This window comes from Diabrotica virgifera, chromosome 1 (genome assembly GCF_917563875.1).
Source record: "Diabrotica virgifera virgifera chromosome 1, PGI_DIABVI_V3a".
NCBI classification, from domain to species: Eukaryota; Metazoa; Arthropoda; class Insecta; order Coleoptera; family Chrysomelidae; genus Diabrotica; species Diabrotica virgifera.
The window spans coordinates 62,930,896-62,953,183 of record NC_065443.1 but is presented as its reverse complement, the minus strand read 5'-3'; the positions used below and the strand labels follow the sequence as shown (position 1 = coordinate 62,953,183).

Below are 22,288 nucleotides of genomic sequence, written 5' to 3'. Positions count from 1 at the left end.
TGTGTTTATAATAATAATAATAATAATAATAATAATAATGACTTTATTGCTTTTTTCCAAAAAAAAAATACAAACTAGACAAACAGTAATAATTATAATAAAGCAAAAGGCGACGTTCGCTCTTAGATGATGTTCCTAGAAACACCAGCTAAGAAGCTCTCTTCCACGTAACCGCAATACAAATAATTACTATGCTAGTGTAACCTAAAGACCTTATTTACATGCTAAAATAAATTTATCGTATATGATAATAACACTAATTATCTATTTTTATTGAATAAATTTTTATTGAATAAACTTTGCAATCATTCAAACGAATGCAGCCAAATTTACTTGTTTATAATCTAAATTTTAATTTTATGCTATTATTAAATAGAGACTTTTTTACGTTGGATTTAAATTGAGAGATGGGTAAAGTTTTGAAATTTTCAGGGATCATATTGTACAGATTAGCAATATTGTAAGAGAAGCAAGATCGAAATAACGAGGTTTTATGTTTCGGTATATTAAGTTTATTTTTGAATCTGACATTAATATTATGTACTTCTGACCTTTTTTTAACTTTTTTATATAAATAATAGGGCTTTTTGGTTAGCATTATTTTATGAAATTATACTGATCCGTGAAGAATACGCCTGTTACTAACATTTAACCATCCTAGATCCGCAAGATGCTTAGAAGTTGGATTTCGACGTCTGATACCACAAATGAAACGGACACACATATTTTGAATTCGTTGCAAACGATTCTGATCTAGTTGTGTTAATGCTGGTCCATATATTACATCACAGTAATTAAACTGTGAAAGCACTAAACTATTGCAGAGCATAATTTTAGTGGTTCTATTAAACATTTGTCTATGTGAGAATAAAAGTTTTAAATTACAAAATGCTTTATCTGCTGCTAATGCTGTTTCGCTTTTATTAATTCGTTCATCTCCTTTCTTTGCCCTCTGATCAATATTCATACTTCTTTTCTGCAGCAATTCTGCCAGTGCTCCCTTTTTATTTGTCTCACTACCCTAATAGCACAAGGACGTCCAATGGACGTCCATTGGACGTCCTTCACGGACTTTAGGGACGTCCATTGGACGTCCGTTTTCGTCCGAGGAACGTCCTTTATACGTCCTATTTTGGTCCAAATGTCGCGCTACCGAACGTCCATTGGACGTCCATCTAAGGTCCGAGGGGACGTATATTGGACCTTAATCGGACGTAATTTGGACCTTGATCGGACGTCCTAGGGGACGTAAATTGGACCTTAATCGGACGTAAATTGGACCTTAATCGGACATAAATTGGACCTTAATCGGACGTAAATTGGACCTTAATCGGACATAAATTGGACCTTAATCGGACGTAAATTGGACCTTAATCGGACGTAAATTGGACCTTAATAGGACGTAAATTGGACCTTAATGGGACGTAAATGGGACCTTAATCGGACGTAAATTGGACCTTAACCGGACGTAAATTGGACTTTAATAGGACGTAAATTGGACCTTAATCGGACGTAAATGGGACCTTAATCGGACGTAAATTGGACCTTAATCGGACGTAAATTGGACCTTAATCGGACGTAAATTGGACCTTAATAGGACGTAAATTGGACCTTAATTGGACGTAAATGGGACCTTAATCGGACGTAAATTGGACCTTAATCGGAAGTAAATTGGACCTTAACCGGACGTTCTAGGGGACGTGAATTGGACCTTAACAGGACGTCCAATTTTGGTCCAAATGCCACGTTGCCAAACGCCCAATGGAGGTCCACTTAACATCCGAAGGGACGTTCGGTGGACGTCAATTGGGCCTTCATAGGACGTCCCAGTTTGGTCCAATGTCTTGCTGCCGAACATCCATCTAATGTCGTGGGAAATAAAAAATATATTTTTTAAGGAACTTATATTACATCTTATATTAAATTACAATTATTGGATATTACATTATTTACATTAAATTACAATACACTTCTCCAAGAAATTAACGCACCACCTTAAATATGGGGTATTTTTGATGTCTCGTATTTCCTAAACCTGTTGTTTCATCTAAGTGATTTTTTTATAATATTATAGCCTAGGCTATAGGTTACCTCCTTAAGCTTGTCATGCACAGGGAGCTATGCTGTAATATATGTACATTATATCATATCGCTCTCTATAGTAATGAGTGAGCCTGCAGACAGAAAACAAATGGTTCCATATGTGCAGGCTCACTCATTACTATAGAGTGCGATGTGATATAATATATATTACAGTATAGCTCCCCGTGCATGACAAGCATAAGGAGGTACTTAACCTATAGCCTAGGGCCTAGGCTTGAATATTATAAAAAAATCACTTAGATGCAACAACAGGTTTAGGAAATTCGAGACATCAAAAATGCCCAATTTTTAAGGTGGTGCGTAATCGGCTGTATATACAGGGTGTAACAAAAATACACGTCATAAATTAAATCACATATTCTGGGACCAAAAATAGTTCGAATGAACCTAACTTACCTTAGTACAAATATGCACATAAAAAAAGTTACAGCCCTTTGAAATTACAAAATGAAAATCGATTTTTTCGATTATATCGAAAACTATTAGCGATTTTTTATTGAAAATGGACATGTGGCAGTATTATGGCAGGAATATCTTAAAGAAAAATTATGGTGAAATTTGTGCACCCCATAAAAATTTTATGGGGGTTTTGATCCCTTAGATCCTCCCAAACTTTTGTGTATGTTCCAATTCAATTTTATTATTGTGGTACCATTAGTTAAATTCAATATTTTTGTTTCTTAGTATTTTTCAGATAAGGCAGTTTTTATCGAGTTGTGACTTCTTTTTTAACATGTCTACATAAAAATTTTATGGGGGTTTTGTTCCTTTAAACCCCCCAAATGTTTGTGTACGTTCCAATTAAACTATTACTGAGGTACCATTAGTTAAACAGAATGTTTTTAAAACTTTTTTGCCTCTTTGTATTTTTTCGATAAGGCACATTTTATCGAGATCTGGCTTCTTTTTTAATATGGTTCAAAATATCCCTAAAAATATAAAGCATAAATAAGTCTGCATATTATTACCAAGTCTCCATAATCGTACTTAACCATATACAAATATGTGGTGGATTTGACAAATATTCAAAATATTTCGATAAAAATTGACTTTTCGAAAAAGCAATAAGAGGCAAAAAAGTTTTTAAAACGTTGTGTTTAAATGGTACTACAATAATAATTAAATTGAAACGTGCACAAAAGCTTGGGGGGGTTTAAAGGAACAAAACCCCATAAAATTTTTATGGGGTGTCCAAATTTTACTATAGTTTTTTCGTAAGATACTGCTGCCATAATAATGCCACATGTCCATTTTCAATAAAAAATCTCTAATAGTTTTCGATATATTGGAAAAAATCACTTCATCTTGTAACTTCAAATGAGTGATAAAGGCACAGAGACTTAGATGGCGAGGTCACATTGAAAGGATGCCAAACACGAGGACTCCAAAAATGGTACTAAACTACACTACAGCTTCAAGAAAGAGAAGAGGAAGGCCGAAAAATAGATGGAAGCAAGAGGTCGAAAAAGATTTGGAAAGAATGGTGCTACAGGGTCAGAAAAGAAAAATGAATAACAGGAAGGAATGGAGAAAAATCACATATCAAGCCAGAGAAGATCTCAGTACATAAAGAAACGTGAAAATGAAGAAAAAAAACAAACTTTTCAAGCCATGGGCCTCTAAGACCCTTGGTGCTATTATATATATATAACTTCAAAGGGCTGTAACTTTTCTTGTGTGCACATTTGTACTAAGGTAAGTTAGGTCCAATCAAACTATTTTTGGTCCCAGAATATGTGATTAAATTTATGACCTGTATTTTTGTTACACCCTGTATATATCTACATACTTCGTCTAATTTACTAACTGTTGCGCGTCATCCGCGTCGTAGCCTGTGAGGTCGCATGATACCAACACGAAATATTTAGGCGGTAGGTGTGTTCTTTTTTAGAATCACTTTGCCGAGTACACTGGAATTACAGCCACTAGACATATTTTATTATATACGCGTAGAAATAATATTTGAAGATTTCTATTAATGTTAACCTAAAGAAATACACAATAATATGTTTCATTTAATTTGTATAAATGGATTATAAAGCGTTTTTATGAAGCAGATTTGTTCGGATCACACTGTAACTGTAATCGAACGAAGGTGACATTTTAGAATAAATTGGTAACATTTATTTGACAGTTACGGTGATGACACTTCATATTTGTTTATATTCTTTACTATAAGTATCTGTTTTATTTATTATATTTACTGTTTTTATTATTTACTTTACTATAAAAAGATCCTCTACTATAAAAATATAAATTTCACCTAATTTTATAACGACTTGGAATAATCGAGGTATCTGACAACTTTTTTAGTTGTTATTGTAGACATACTTATACAAAGAAACCTACCGGCTTTTTGCCAAGAGTTCGGAGCCGTTTTTTAATTATTAACAATGCAGTGCAAAAACTCTTGCACTGCAAATCTTAAAAGATTATAACTTAATTCTTGTTCTCTATTTCTTAAGTTTTTACTTATTTACATTGAATATTAATTTGTTTTGTTGTATAATCCACGTTTACAATAATTATGTGACATATTTGATTTAAAATGGATTCAGGATCTTTTTATACTTTGGCAACTATGTCAACTTAGATCTCTGGCGTAGATAATGACGTGGAACAGTAAGTAAATTAGATGGACTGTAGGTTATATTTGGTTCTTGGGACATCAAAGTATATTTTTTAGACATTCTTAGTCACTGATGTGACATACCTCCGATTTGTTTTTTCATGAGTTTTGTAAGAGAGACTAAAAACTTTTTTTATAGTCACCTCCTGTTTTCATATATTTTTTGACATGTTTTGTAGTAAATTCAACTATCTATTTACTACAAAACATGTCAAAATTTACATGTGAAAGCAGATGATCCTAAAAATGGTTTTTCGTCTCCTACAAAATTCATGAAAAAGCAGATAGGAGAATTATTGTACATTACAATTCTCTGATGTTTGGGAAAAAGGGCTTAAGTCAGAATTGCACATCGATAATGTTTTGATGATTTCTACAGTACTGTAGTAGATTCTACTGTACATACAGTTTACATCTACAACAGTTTTTTTCTGGTCCAGAAATCATCAAAACATTATCAATGTGCAATTCTGACTTAAGTCCTTTTTGCCAAACATAAAAAAACAATCTGGTCATAACTGACCAATGAGCAATTTTAATTTAACCTAAATTACTACTGTTTCTTAAAATGAAGAGCTTACCCCATAGCGTCTCTTATCTAATCTAACAAGATCGTGCACTATTATTCTAACATACACAGGCACAGCACACAAGCACTATGCTCCGTTTTTCACTATCACCTATCACTCAAACTAGTTCAAAAGGATTTGTCCTCTTCAATCTTCTAGTTTGCCCAGTAGTATCGAGGAGCTGGATTTCCTCGATATTCTTGAACTTATGAAGTTGATGCTCGTGACCCTGCTATCTTCTTGATATTTGTTGATAAAGTAATAACTTATTATGCATGGACAATGTGGACTTTCTTCCAACTAGCCAATACACTTTTTATATCTCTCTTTTGCCTTTCATAGCTACAAGGCTATACATTTCCTTCTTGGTTTTTTTTTTGTAGGCCACTTTCAGCTGATTCTAAAAAAAATTAAAATGAACGGTAATTTTTCTATTCTTTACAATTAAAAATCAAAAGAAATAGGTACCTATTTACAGGTAATAATATGCATGTATAAATGATTCGTTTCATAAAGAATAAAGAAAATTGAAAACGGATTTTATAATACTTACAAAATTGTTTAAACAAGAGATCTAGCCAGAGCCCAGAGCAAAAACTAGCAGACAGTACAGCAAAAAAGCCACTAATTTCCATTTCCCACACCCCCTTATCGATGCACTTTTTTCCAATCAAAATTTTTACTTTACTAAATTTTTAGGTTATCGGTTATGTTATGAAAATGAAATGTGATGACCAATGACCACGAGACGCTACATAGATACTCGCGCGGCAAATTTGAAAATGAACGCAAATTGAACAGTACAATAAATGGCCTCTCTTAAAATCTTGTAATGGAAAATTTTACCCCTCCAGGAAGACATTGTACTATGTTCATAGAATATCTTGTGGTAACTTTCCACCCATAATTTAATCAGATAGATGTTCACGGAATAGAACGGTAGTACCTACATTCCTGGAATGTTTTGTGTTGTTAGGATTAAACTTTTATTTTATTTATTCTTGAATATTTCCTATTGTTAAACATTGTAACCAATAATTTACAAATAAGATTTTCATTACATTACATAAAATCAAAAACATTTTTTGGATATTAAACTATATAGTTTGTTTATAATTGTAATAATTGTATATACAATTTTGAATTAAGATTTAATCTTTTCGATTTAAACTACAGTAAAACCTGTGTTACCGGCCCCCTGCAAACACCGGCCACCTGTACTAACGGTCAGTTTAAAAATTCCCCAAACCAATTACAGTAAAACCTGTCAGTAACGGCCACTAAAAATGAAAAAGCTATTGGCCGATATAGAAAGGTGACCGGTATTGCCAGTTTTTGTAGTCTAGATATAATTGGTTTGGGGAATATTTAAACTGGCCGTTAGTACAGGTGGCCGATTTTATCAGGTGGCCAGTAACACAAGTTTTACTGTATATCTAGACTACAAAAACTGGCAATAACGGCCACCTTTCTATATCGGCCAATAGTTCTTTCATTTTAGTGGCCGTTACTGACAGGTTTGACTGTATTTCATTAACGTAAAGTTAACGCGTAAGTTAATATTTTATTGAATTATTTTGCTATTTGATCCCGTAATTGGTATAATGTGTCCAATATAATATATAAGCGTTCATAAAACGTCCGTATTTCGTCCAGTATGGACGTCCAAAGGACGTTCAACGTCGGACGTCCAAAGGACGTCCATATTTATTCCGTCCGAAGGACGTCCAACGTCGGACGTCCAAAGGACGTCCATATTTATTCCTTCCGAAGGACGTCCAAAATGGGACGTCCAAAGGACGTCCGTTTATAGTCCATGGACGTAAGGACCAAAAATGGACCTATTTTGGACGTCCAAAGGACGTCGTGTGCTATTAGGGTAAAGTAATCGTTTCGTTTCTGATTCAATCCGTTTCAATAAAGATCGGATGCAATGGAATTATTTTCGGGACGCCTATGTCCAGCAATGAGCCCAAAACAGCTGATGATGACTTTACATAGAAAAATTAATGATTATTAAGAGGATCGGTACGTTTCTTCGGCTGCAATGCTATTCAAATGGGGATTCATTTTTTTTTTCGAATCCTGAGAAAACTAACAAGTATTTTGACAAAATTTAAACGCAAAATGAAAGATTGCGTTATTAGCGAGGGCCGAAAGTCCCTGAGAACTTCTATAATGTTTATTTTAATAAGTTACAGGGGTGAAAAGCTAAGAGAAAATTTAGTGGTATTTTTAATTTCAAATATCTCATTTAAAATAAACTTTTATTTATTCTAAGGTACTTTCGGCCCTCGTTAATAATTTAGTCTTTCATTCTGCGTTAAATTTTTCAAAAATATTTATTGGTTTTTTCAGAATTCGAAAAAAATCAACACAATGTCCGTAGTAATTTACCAAATATATATTTGTCATACAACGCACTCAGTCGAATAGAATATTGTCAGTCAGACACTGACAATCAGTGACAATTTTAAATAATTATTTGACATGAATCGGGAATATTTTGAGTTGTTGATTAAATAATATTGATATATATGCTGTGAGCTCGTACGTAGAGGGGATATTTACAAATTCGCGAGCGCCAGTAGTGATAAGTCTGTAAACCTTTACCGGAAATTTGACATAAATGTCAAAGTGATTAATTTGACATGATAAATTTGACATGAATCGGGAATATTTTGAGTTGTTGATTAAATAATATTGATATATATGCTGTGAGCTCGTACGTAGAGGGGATATTTACAAATTCGCGAGCGCCAGTAGTGATAGGTCTGTAAACCTTTACCGGAAATTTGACATAAATGTCAAAGTGATTAATTTAAAATTAAAATTAAAAACATTAATTATAAAAAATATTTGTTGGTCAAAGCTGTGGTATATATTTTTGCCTTAAATATACTTACGTTTTAAATACTGAATTTAAGTTTTTTTAATGTTCCCTAATATGTAATTATAAATTAATATATTAATCTTAGCGCCATCTACACGATAATTGTGAAAGTATCCGAGGTAAGAAATTCATATTTTATCAATAGAACGTCAAAATGATTAGCATAATCTTTAAAAAATCGATTACAATTTAATTACTTTTTTGCGTTGTAAATATTAAGCGATAACAATTAAATAATAAATTCAAAAATTACCGGTGAAAGTTGAATTAGTAGTCCGCTAGGAGCGACACCAGCGAAGCTCAGAGCGTATAGTGTATTTGATAAACAATTGATTTAAAAGGTGAACTTCATAAAAAGTTATTTATTGTGTATTATTTATGGAAGCTAGAAGCAGGGAATACATCAAGATATATTCTGTGATCCAAGTATTTTGTTGTTAAAGATGTTCAAAATTTTAAGCGTTCCATAGTAACAACATATTATTAAAAAATCACTTTAACACTTTTCCTCTTTCCTCGATTAAGTATTAGTTTTTGTTGTAGGTACATATAAATTATTACAATCACTGAATACATAGCTAGTGAAAAAATTATCACATTTATTAACTGAATTAATAATTGGCAATTATACAAAAAATAACAGTTATCCAAGAACATTCAAAAGCCATCTCTTTAAGCTAGTTATGACATTGTCAAGTAGAATGACATTCTAGTAATATGTACATATCCATACCATACGTGTGAATTTTACTACACGTAATTTGCCATGTAAAGACAGAAAAGGTAGGGATAGCCGTAAAATATTTGCGAATTATGTACCCATGGCCTTAATGAAACTTCTAAAAATATTTTTTATCTTTAGTCAGACACAGATATACACCACATTTTGAGCGTTAGGAGTATGTAAGTCCAGGGCACCCTGCGAATTTGCATCGTTGTCCGATGCTCTGAATCATAGGCGTAACCAGGGGGGTTTGGGGGTTATAACCCCCCATTGTGATGTACTTTGAGCTCTATACGCTTAACACCATACCCCTCGGAGACATTCCAGTAGTTGTAACCCCTCCTTTCCAGTAGTTTTAACCCCCCTTAGGATTATCCTGGTTAAACCTATGCTCTGAATTTCCACAAAAATGCATGTTCGTAAGAACTCCTTGTTGTACCAGTGCTCTGCTATAGAGCAACAGGTACTGATGCTTGTCAAATCCATTAAATGGCAGAAGACTCTGTAGTATTTTTTTATTCGAGTATTGAGTAATGAGGAACGTAATAATGACAATTTTAATGTACGTAAAATGGTCATAAAGTACATAGTGTATAAAAAAGTTGTCAAATGTCATATTTAGCAACAAAATTAATTGAACTTCGTACATTATGTGTCAATGAATAAAAATAGGGCATTAAAATAGAAACGTATAAATAAATATTACCTAATAGCTGCACAACACTGGCATGAGTCAGTGTTGTGCAGCTGTGGCATGAAGCAGTGTTTCTTATCTTTTCATGTATAGTATGGTATAGTTAGACCCAAACCAAGACATCCAAAGTGAAAGTTATCCTGTAACACCAAATTGTTCTATATGGTCCATATAATGTTCAGAAAAAAGTCACACCATTTTGAGCGTCGGGTTTGGGGGGAGAGGGGGGAGAAATCTGTAAATTCGTCCATGGACAAGCTTATAAAATCAAAAAATCTTACAAAAAGTTCCAAGATCAAAATCTACAAATCCATCGTCAGACCTGTACTAACATATGGATGCGAAACGTGGACCATGACCAAAGCAAACGAAGAAAAGCTCAGACGTTTTGAACGAAAAATACTTAGAAAAATTTTCGGACCTCACCACGATATTATCACAAACCAGTATATCAATAGAACCAATATCGAATTAAAAGCACTCTAAAATGACGCCGATATTGTCCAATAAATTAAATGCAGTGCGAATAGACAGCGATTTGCCGATTGGATTCTGTCTTTTATTTCTTCAGTAACATCGTTGTCAGCTGTGATTACGGCCCCCAGATCCTTAAAACGTTATACTTTAAAATTAAAGGTGTTCACCGTTACATTTTGTTCTATCCTGTCTCTTCGTGTCGTTCTATTTATACACATGTATTTCGTCTTCTCTTCATTAATCTTCAGCCCTACTTCATTTGTTGCTCCTTACACCTTGCTAAAAATGCCTTTTATGGATAGGATGGAGTCCTTGGGACTCCAAGCTCGGGACCTTGAACCGATAACAATTCTGTTTTTATTTCCGCCAACCTCATGGCTTTCTCTAATACAAGGTAAAGTAGTGGAAGGGATGGCGGTTTTTGACAAAACACCGGTTTTCGGTTATACCTACCGGTTTTTTGCTTACGGTTTAACCTGGCGGTTATAACCGGCCAAAAAAACCGGTTTTCGGTTTTTTTAATACAATAGGTTACAATGTTACATTTACAATGCACTTTAGATTGCGATACTCCACTCGACTCGATATCAATATGATCAAAATGAGTACTATCGAAAGAACATCAATATCAATATAAATAAAACACAATTTTTAATAAAACCATTTTATTCTATTAATTATTATATTTATTTAGTTTTTATTTTATTATTATAATATATTTATTGATTATTATTATATATAATATAGCGTAAGATTAGTATATACATATTGCAATAATATACAATTTAACCCAACCATTTCAACTTATAAAAAATTTCCCAGACTCCTTCAAATGGGATTTAAAAAAAAATAATATCAACATAAATATTTTCACATAGAAGTATACAAGAAGTATAGAAGGGTACATACCAAAAGCATGGAGGCTGATAAGGGTGGCTTTTATACCCAAACCTCGCAAAATCGGACAGGAAAGGGCCAAGTCTCTGCGGCCATTAAGTCTGATGTCGTTCGTACTGAAGACCTTAGAAAAACTGCTCGATAGGCATATCAGGGATGGTGTATTGGTTGAAAGTCCGATACATCGGGGACAATATGCATATCGAGCGGGAGTCTCCACAGAAACGGCACTGCACCATCTTGTACAGAGAGTGGAGTACGTTCTAGAAAACCAAGAGGTGATGTTGGGTGCATTTTTAGATATTGAGGGAGCATTTGACAACACCTCCTACGAAGCGATCACAAAGGCGATCCGTCTAAAAGGAATAGACGAAACAAGCTGTAGATGGATAGACTGCATGCTGAGAAGCCGTGTGATATATGCTACGTTGCTAGAGGATACAGTGTCAGCTCAGGTAGCCAGAGGCTGCCCACAGGGGGGAGTCTTATCTCCTCTATTGTGGAATCTGGTCATGGATGGCCTGATAGCTAGACTCGACAACGATAGGCATCACGTCCTGGGCTATGCGGATGACCTAGTCATCTTAGCCCACGGAAAATTTAATGGTACAGTCAGAGATCGAATGCAACAGGCTCTGACCGTAGTTACAGAATGGACTTCAAATGTAGGGCTTAACATCAGTCCTCTAAAGTCCAAAATCATGAAATTTACTAAAAGAAGGAATTCAGAGGAATTGGGTCCTCTAAGTCTAAATGGTGTACATTTAAATCTGGTGAGTGAAGTAAAGTATCTCGGGATAATATTAGACTCAAGACTTACTTGGAATCAGCAGATAGAAAGAATAACGAAGAGAGCGGTATCTACGTTAATGGTAGCCAGACGTACTCATGGAAAAATGTGGGGGTTGAGACCAGACATGGTATATTGGACTTATAACATGGTGGTAAAACCCACAATTACATATGCATCAGTGGTATGGTGGCCAAAAGTGCAGCAAAAAAGTGCCATCATCAAATTAAGCAAGATGCAAAGACTTGCTTGTCTCGGGATCACGGGGGCTATGAGGGGCACACCTACGGCAGCTATGGAGGCACTACTGGATCTCCCTCCTTTACATATAACAATAAGAGGTAAGGCGAGAATGGGCTATTATAGACTGCGAGAAAACCTGAGCAACGTACCAGTTAAATCAGGACATAGTAAAATAACGAATGAAATTAATGATGACGAATGGATGATGATTTCTGACCATATGACATCAAGATATATACCTGAAGTACCTTTTCAAGTGGACATTTGCCCACGAGACGAATGGGACAGAGTAAACTCTCGACACAGACTGCAGGGTTGCACCTGGTATACGGACGGGTCTAAAACTGCAGACGGTTCGGGCGCAGGAATATTCTATAGTGGTGGAAATTTCAACATTTCTATTCCACTGGGGGAATGTACCTCCGTATTTCAGGCAGAGATTTTTGCAATCTTGCAGTGTGCAAGAGAAAACAACCTGAGGGCATTCGAACTGCAGCGGGTTAACATATGCACAGATAGCCAAGCAGCCATTGGGGCTCTTATAAGCCCTAAGGTGAACTCTAGGCTGGTGTGGGAATGTCGACAAGAACTTGATAGACTGGCACAACATAACAGTGTTATACTGGTATGGGTTCCAGGTCATCGGGGCATATACGGCAATGAAAGAGCTGATGCACTTGCCAAGAGATCATCAGCTACAAAATACCTGGGTCCAGAGCCGGCCGTGGGAGTGCCAAAAAGCACCGTCCGCGAACGAAAAAAAGCCTGGATCCGAAGCCAACACAACTCACACTGGGAGAGTGTACCCGGTCAAACACATGGCAAGATGTATATCGGACGGACATGTACTAGTAGAGCTGAGTTACTGCTGAAAACAAGCAGGAATCAGCTCAGAGTCATAACAGGTTTCCTCACTGGACATGCGCCAGTTAAGGGTCACCTACATACAATGGGGCTGTTTCATGGAGACTTGAGCTGCAGACTCTGTAACAGAGAACCTGAAACAGTCAACCATATCTTGCATGACTGTGAGACATTGGATCGGAGGCGGCAAACACTTTTCGGAGACATCGAAATGACTCCAAATTTATATGGCACCCTCCCACTAGACCTGTACAAGCTGGTACAGGGTTCCAGAATTCTGGAATGGGTTTCGTAAACAATGGAAGATGTACAATCAGCCAAGTGGCTGCAGTACAACCGGTTCACAACAGACGGCTTCCAGGGAAAAAAACATAAAAGTAGGTTGAATGCTCGAATATATGGAATTTATAGGAATAAAAGGCAGATTTCGAGCATATAGTTTAATCAAATCTTGCCCTTACTTTCGGTAACTTAGCATCATCAGGGGCATTTCGTCAAAACAGGAAGATATCCCAGCAAAATGTAGATAGGATTTGTACGGCAAGAAATTAGGTTATTTATAAGTCTTTAAATTACCTAATTTCTTGCCGTACAAATGTTATGTTAGCATTTGCGGTACAAATGCGCTGTTATTTATGAGTCTTTAAATTACCTAATTTCTTGCCGTACAAATGCTATCTACATTTTGCTGGGATATCTTCCTGTTTTGACGAAATGCCCCTGATGATGCTAGGTTAGCGAAAGTAAGGGCAAGATTTGATTAAACTTTATGCTCGAAATCTGCCTTTTATTCCTATAAATTCCATAAATATTTTACTTAAAAATAAATTGGATAATGCAATTTATCTTTTATTTTTACTACTATCAAAAAAATGTATCATGTATTTCTTTTAACACGTTTGTATATTTATACAAGGTGTCCCAAAAGTAGCGGAACGGTCGAATATTTCGCAAACTAAACATCGGATCGAAAAACTGAAAAACATGTTTTCAATAATTTTTAGAAATCTATCCAATGACATCAAATACGATCCCCCAGACCACCCCTTGGAGGTGGGGTGGGGGGCAACTTTAAAATCTTAAATGGAAAGCCCCAGTTTTTATTACAGATTTGGATTTCTTATGTAAAAGTGAGTAACTTTTATTCAAAACTTTTTTCGAATTATGGAGACATGGCGCTATAATCGGAAAAAACCATTTATCGTGACACCATAGGTAAATTATATAAACGGTCTAACATCTCGAAAAATACACTTCCAAATGAAAAGCCAAAAAATACGTACTTAATATTTTTTAAAATCCTATCGAATACCACTAAACTTGATCCTCCACCCAACCCCCTAGAGGTGGGGTGGGGGGTAACTTTAAAATCTTAAAGAGCAACCTCCATTTTTTATTGTAGATTTGGATTCGTCATGAAAAATTAATCAACATTTATTCGAAACATTTTTTAGAATTGTTGATAGATGGCGCTATAATTGGAAAAAGACAATTTAGTAGCGCCATCTATCAACTATTGCAAAAAATGTTTCGAATAAATGTTGCTTAGTTTTTCATGACGAATTCAAATCTGCAATAAAACATGGAGGTTGCCATTTAAGATTTTACAGTTACGTCCCACCCCAAGTCGTGGGGGTGAGGTGGAAGGTCATGTTTAGCGTTATTCGATAGGTGTTTGAAAAATATTAAACACATATTTTTTGATTTTTCATCCGGAAGTGTACTTCTCGAGATATTAGACCGTTTCTATAATTTACCTATGGTATCACGATAAATTGCTTTTTCCGATTACAGCGCCATCTATACGTAACTCGAAAAAATGTCTTGAATAAAAGTTGCTTACTTTTACATAGGGAATCCAAATCTGAAATAAAAACTTGGGGTTTCCATTTAAGATTTCAAAGTTACCCCCCCACCCCACCTCTAGGGAATGGAGTGGGGGATTGTATTTGATGTCATTGGATATATTTTTAAAAATTATTGAAAACGTATTTTTCAATTTTTCGATCCGATGTTAATTCGCGAAATATTCGACCGTTCCACTACTTTTGGGACACCCTATATAATAGGTACGTACATTTTAACTCATTTAATACTTCCTGCATGGAAGTAGGGTTTTGAATCCTATCGTTTTGAAAACGTAGAGAAATTCTTGGAGATTCGTATTCGTGATTGGTAATTCGATATTCTTAGTCAGAACATTATTTTTGGTAATGAGAAAAGTTATTCACCCACTTTCAATGTCAAGAGTCAAGTGTGAAAAATAGATGATGTTTGCGTCTACTTCAACCAGATCACTTCTTATTATGATTACAAATACCTTTTCAACGAAATATTATAATAAAACTTAATTGTTTTTGGCTAATGTGAGTTTACAGTTTCAGTTTGTTTCTGTATTTATAAAATAAAATTTGAATTATGGTTTTGTTTGGAATAATTACTTGAGAATAATAATTATGATTGGGATCCAAAATAATGCTTAACCTAATCCTTATCACCGTAAAAACCTAATAACCGGTTTTTACTTTAAAAAGAAAAAACCGGTTATAATCGGGACAAAAAAACAACCGGTAAAACCGGTTATTACTAAGTAAAAAACCGGTTTTAGGTTAAAACCGGTAGGTTTTTTCCATCCCTATGGAGATAGCGCATCACCATGTTTGAGTCCACTGTTGATTTCAAAGCTGCCAGACAGTTTATTATTTACACGTACTTTAGATATTCCACCCTCCTTTACAGACTTTGGTCGTCCGAATGAGTTTCTTTGGCATTGAGAACTCCGCCATGTCATTAAATACTTGATTTCTTTCTACGCTATAATATGCCTGTCGAAAGTCTATGAAGAGATTGTGTATGGATCTGTTATACTCCCATCCCTTCCCATATGTTTATTACACTTTAATAATGTGGGGACAGCCTAATTTAATACTTCTTTTCTCTTTTCTGACCTCTAATCTATCAACATAATATTGTGAAACATTGTGAGCTTTTACATACCTACACAAGATCATACATCACTGGCGACGCGTCCATGTAACCACTATTACCATTGGTAACAGTTAAAACATTGCAAATAAATATTTTGTGACGATCAATAATTCTATTTACCAATAAAAATATATTATTATATTATGTGGTAATAGTACCTAACTCAGTAAATAGCCAACTACTCGTAGACACGAAAATATTGGCGAGTTTATGTGACTAAGTTGCAATTTATTATACTCTGTTACCAGACTCATTCCTGGTTACAATGGTTATATACTAACGCTGGCGCCCGGAACCGGCTAGTGACTGAAAATTTTGAAGAAGCGACGGCATAAGCGCGCTGTGTATCAGTAGCGCTGTTACTAGATTTAAAATTGGTGACAGTACCTATAAAAAGTGTGCGTGCAGTTAACCATGGATGAGTGTCGCTTCTTAATCGATCAACTACTTGAGAAGTAATTCTCCTTGTATAATTTTGAAGAAAAAATGAGATTAAAAATGAAAGACCTATTTTAAACAATTTAAAAAAGGAATTAACAAAAGTAGTTCGATATTTTAAATTTATTTGGTACAGTGAAAATCCTTGGTTATATTATGGTTGCAAGAAAAATATACTGTATTGTTGGCCATGTCTTCTGGTTTCTACAGAAAAATGGGTGGACCAGGTTTACGATTTAAACAGTGTTAGATTTTTAAAAAGGCGACATGAAATTTCTCCATTACCTACATGTATACCCAATTTGATTCAGTTTGGCAAAACAAAAATCAAAAGTTCTCTTAACCAAGCTTTTAAAGCAAATATTGCTAAACATAATGAGTTTGTTAAAAAAATAGATAGGTATATCCTTAGCACACTTATAATAGATACTGTATGTTTTTGTGCCAAACAAGAACTAGCGTTTCGTGGTCATTTTGAGTGCGACGACTCTGACAATCCAGGCAATTACAGGGAATTGTTAACATTAATTGTCAAAAAAGATCAAAAATTTTGTCAACATCTAGAAACATGTTTTTTCGAGAGTTTCAAGTGATATACAAAATGATATTATTGAAGCTACACTCACCGGCACAAAATTCCGCCACCCAAAATTTTTAATTAAGTTTATGACAATTTATAACTTTATTATTTGTGCTCCGATTTTCAAGATTCTTACACCAGCTTGTAGGTACATGTATTCATATTGTTTGACATTATTCCGGCAACAAAAAATTTTGCTTGCATGTCATTGTACAGGGGTGAAAAGAAGCGTTGTATTTTCTCCTAATTTTAAAAAATTCTGTGGAAAAATGGAATAGCTGATTTTTTTCGTAGTCCTGTCATATTTTTCCAGAGGCATCACCAACATTTTGTTTTTTGAATTATCCGAATATCTTTTTTCTTGTAAGATCTGTACCATTTTTTGTAAATAAAAACACTGATTGACTCATACAATTGAGGTTGGATTGATAAGATTAGAATGGCCCGCATGCAGCCCAGATCTCAGTCATATTGAGCATTTATGGGATGAATAAAAAAAAGCTATTTGCCGTCATCCTAGGCGTCCAGAAAATTTGGTACAATTATGGCCCTGGTAGAGGAATATCGGGCTATTCCCCAGGCAAGGAAAACACATATTTATTAGATGCCAAACAGATTGCGAGCAGTCGTCGCTGCAAGAGGTGGACATAACCGCTATTGAATTGTTTTGTTTTGTTGTTAAATTTGTTTTATTTTGTTAATTTTAGTACGTTTGATATTTTTAATTACCTAAATAAACCTTCAAAGCAGTGTTTTTAATTACAGCTCTTACAAAAAAAGAGATATTCAGATAATTCAAAAAACAAGACCTTAGTGATACCTCCAGGATAATACAAAAGGAGTATGAAACAAAATCATCCCTCCAATTTTTCCACAGAATTTTTTAAAGTTAGGAGAAAAAACAACGCTTATATTCACCCCCGTATAATGACATCTAAGCAAAATTTTTTTTTAACGAAATAATAGCAATTGACATCAATACATGTACCTACAAACTCGTGCAAGAATCTTTAAAATCGAAGTACAAATAATTAAGTTATAGCGTTGACTGCTAAATATACTATATCCGTATTTATCAATCAACGGTTATAGCGTTGACTGATAAATATACTGGTAAATATAAATATATCCGTATTTATCAATCAACGGTTATAGATTGTCAAACTTAATCAAAAATTTGGGGTGGCGGAATTTTTTGCCGGTGAGTGTATATATACATTTAGCCATATCTTCATTTTTTTAAATAAGATTTTTTGCATCTGGTTTTGGTAGCACTTCAGAAAAAGTCACGCGTCGCCACTGTTATACATGGGTCTAGGACGTTTCATCGCCGCCGTTTCGATGCCGCCAGTTCGATGCCGATGCCGGCCGATTCATCGCCAGTCAATTAATCGCTATCTGATAAATTTCCGAATTTTTGACAGTTACAATTATTAGTTATTTTTAGTATTAATTAGGAATTCTAGGAAATGCGAGATATGACGGCGATGAAATGGACTGGCGATGAACCGGCGGCATCGAAACGTCCCATTCCGGTTATACATATACAGGTATATACAAATTTACTTTTATAATTTTTTCCTTTTTTAAAACTGTGAAATAATTTTAGTGAAGAGTATATAAGAGATACTAAGTAAATAGATACTTACGCTAAATCAAACAAGTCTTTATATTTAAAACTTTTGGAATAAGCGAAAGCTCTCGAAAATTTCGCTATTGGAAAATTAGCCACTACATAAGTACATCGCTTGGCTTCGTCCACTCCTTTAACTACTTTATCTTTATAATCATTATACATCACATGGTTAATAACAGTTCTTTCTCTTATAAACATCATTTTTCGATCTTTAACGTAATTGTTAAGAATATCATTATCATTAACAGGGGCGAATACCCTATCACTGCCAATTTTTTCCAGTAATGTCTCTTTGTAGATATTTTCATCGTCTCTTTCTGATATTATTTGGTCTCGCACAGCATTAGCTCTATTGGTCACCCATTTGTGATGGTTTTTTCCTATGTCTTCCGGTGCGGTTATAGGCAACGTGAATTTGGACAGTGTTAAAAAAGCTGTCAAGTTTGCTGTGTAAAACGCTGTGAGGATCAGTATAAATAACCACCAAGTTGAGAACAAAAGACGTGTTGAGTCTGGAACAAAAAAGGCGTATTAAATAGAATAACGACAAACATATTTTCTTAATAATCTTACGCCTATCAGAGAGTCTATAACTCCTAGTGAGTGCGTCCAATTTCGCGCAGAGAAGTTTAGTTCAGAAATATAACTATGTATATGGGAGGCTATAAGTGAGAGACTGATAAAAATGAATCTAACAAAAGGAGCTTCAACTTAGATCTCTTGAATACCGACATAATGTTCCTGGTCGACTTAGAGTACTCCGAAGTTTTGTGGTCTGGTGGATAGTGTACTGCTATTTCGTCTTCCTCCCCTCCAATTAGTTGTCTGTGAGATCTGGCGGTGTGACCAATTTTGGAAGTAGTTTCGGTAGCAACATCCGTACAGGTAGTAAGTTTCGCCCTTAGAAAGTTTGGATGGAGGAACAGATTGATAACCTTTCATCAGCGTTGCTCCCGAGCTTCTAGTCTTCTACCAATCAGAAGGTCCATGTTAAGTCAGGTGATAACCCGAACATAGTAAACCTAGATCGGTTTTAGAAACAATGTTTTTAGAAACTCACTCTTTTTTTGCGACTTTTTTAATACTTCATGTGAAAAACTATTATTGATTTATTTCTATTAAAAGTCATAAAAACAGGGCATTTCATTTACAATTATTAACGTACTACGGTTTGAAATTAAAAAATAATTGCTAACCATTTGTAAACACGCATTATTTTTTATTTTATTAGATTTCAGTGTGAATACACGAAAAAACATTACCTATTTTATAGTCGTATACCGATATTATAGAGTATGTGTTTGTAAATCAACGAGATATCAATAATTTTTAAAATCCTGTCTGCAGATTACAAATAAAAATAAAAAAATGAATAACTAAAACTATGTATTTATGTTTAGTATACTGTATTATTACTTATATTATTAATTTGTGATATATTGATAGATCTCAAATCTCTCTCTTCAATCCTGACCCCCCGGAGGGAGTGTAGTGGTCGACGTGATGTCGTGTATTGTCCGTCTCCAAGGATCCCTGTCTCTGGTATTTTTTTGCAACTCATGCATAGGTCTTTTGCATATTCCTGTAATTTGATGATCCATCTTGTTGGGGATCTTCCTCGTGATTTTCGACTTTCTCCCTTTCCTTGTATAATGAGTCTTTCCATGTTTTATGTGCTTGCTCTCATAACATGTCAAAAGTATTTTAAATGGATTTTACTGGAAAGTCGTTGGCTAACTTTTAGCTCTCTTTAAATTGAATTATTTGTCCTACGGTCACATACGGTCGAACATTTCAGTGGCGCCTATTTTTTTTTTTTTTTTCGATTGTCTCAGGGTCCAAGACTCACATCCGTAGGTCAGTATTGGGAATATTAAGCAGTTGATCAACCTCATCTTTAACGCTCTTGAAATTTGACAGTCCTGCCATATTGTGGTTATTTTTGCTGTGACAACTTTTGCTAAGTCACATCTACGTTTTATTTCTTTCTGTAGTGACGGTGTGTTTGTGATCAATGATCCCAGATATAAGTATGAGCTCACAAACTCAAACCAGTCAATTGTGGTTGTGTGGATGCAGTGGCGTGCGGTGACTTTTTCTAAAGGGGAAGCGATTCAATAAGGATATAAAAATATTTTCTTAAGGGTCGAGGGTCGAGCAACTTTCCACCTGATAACACTCTGATGCGCAGGGGCTCTCTATCAGCAAAGTACTTAATTATGTGAGACGTCCTGCGTACAAGGACTCACACACTAAATCCGTGACGCGTGAATGCGTGAGGCACTCTATTCCCGCTATTTCTAGTGACTAGTGACCTATCATTGATCTGTATTGCTAGCTCGGGCCTTGAGTCCTCGTGCCGGGCTTGGTTTTCTAAAGAAGAATCATATTAAAAAAAATATACTCCGAGGCATTTTCCACAACACACAACTTTCACTAAAATGACACTTATTTATACTCGAGGTCTATTCTCCTATCAACTTCTGATAATTGTTGAATGTAGTCTTTTTTAATGGATAATAGGGCTAACTTTCAAAGTCTGTCTTCGCTTGTTGAATTTCTTTTAAACTCTTAATTTGAAACTTTTACTGCATCTTAATACTGCAAAACTTCGTTCAACTGATGCACTTGTGGCTGGGATAGTTAGTAGTACTAATTCACACAACTTGACCACTTCACTCAGCGACTTGTTTAAACCAGTAGTTATAAAGAAATCCCAGATTTCTGGGATTTCTTTATCATTCATGTCAGTTGTTTCATAAATGATTCTTAAATGAGAATTCAAAGCTGGCATATCAAAAACTTTTCATTATTTAATCGTAATGACATAAATTCCTCTGTGGGAAATTTTGATGAATTATAATTAGAAATATTATAGTCTAGGCGCCAAATAGAGGTCACCGTGTCATTTTCAATTCTGATGGACAAACTCAACGGTTTCTTATGGATTTTGGGCTGCTGATTACGAATTTCGAGGGGGGATTTCGATCCGAGTGGTCAAAAAATTGTCATAAACAATTTTATTGTTTATAAATTGTTTATAAGGATTTGGCTCATAAACTAAAAGAGATAAAAAAATGTTTCAAATAAAAGTTGTTCCCTAATAAAAACCGAGAAAACAACCGTTTACTAAACTTAAATCCGACAATTACAACTCAAGATATTGTAAAATTAGTGCACAATGCAAATTGCAAAATAAGTATTTTTCGAAGCTTTACCGATCGTAACTCGGCTTCTACGCATGCAAATGAGCCTTATAAGGTGTCCTTTTAAAGCTTAATTAAGAGGCTTTCAAACAAAGTTTGTTAAATTATTTGATCTTCATTTGTTTTAAAGTTATACCCGTTTGAAGTTATAATTTTCTTAAAAAAATTGTAAATTAATTTGTTTATAAAGGTTTCAAGCAAACTTGAGCTATAAACATTTCTACTTTAATTGACAATAATGATAAAAGAACTCAAAAGGAACAATTTGAGCTTACGAAAATGTTCGAAGTTTATTTTTGGCTAAGATGTCGATATTTTAATGGCGCGCTATGAGACGCAAGATTGGCTCACAGTCTTGTAAGTATGTATTCTTCGACGCTTTATCGATCGTAACTCGGCTTTTACGCATGAAAATGAGCCAATATGTGATATCCATATAAAAATGGGTCGAGTTATTTTGCAGCATCATCATTGCATATAAAACGAGCATTTATGATGTGGCGGCATACACACAATTGACGGGCCTTGATGATGCTGCAAAAGAACTAGATCCACTT

General features: G+C 34.8%; 1 protein-coding gene across 2 annotated transcripts in view; it reads right to left on the bottom strand.

Annotated features, from left to right (window-relative positions):
• The window catches only part of LOC114329270 (glutamate receptor ionotropic, delta-2), a 97,771-nt gene that overhangs the window by 13,224 nt on the left and 62,259 nt on the right, over positions 1 to 22,288 (bottom strand). For both annotated transcript variants that reach the window (XM_050658922.1, XM_028278308.2), the window contains exon 5: positions 18,539 to 19,037. In XM_050658922.1, coding sequence (XP_050514879.1) covers positions 18,539 to 19,037 — 499 coding nt within the window. The remainder of the gene's footprint in view (positions 1 to 18,538; positions 19,038 to 22,288) is intronic.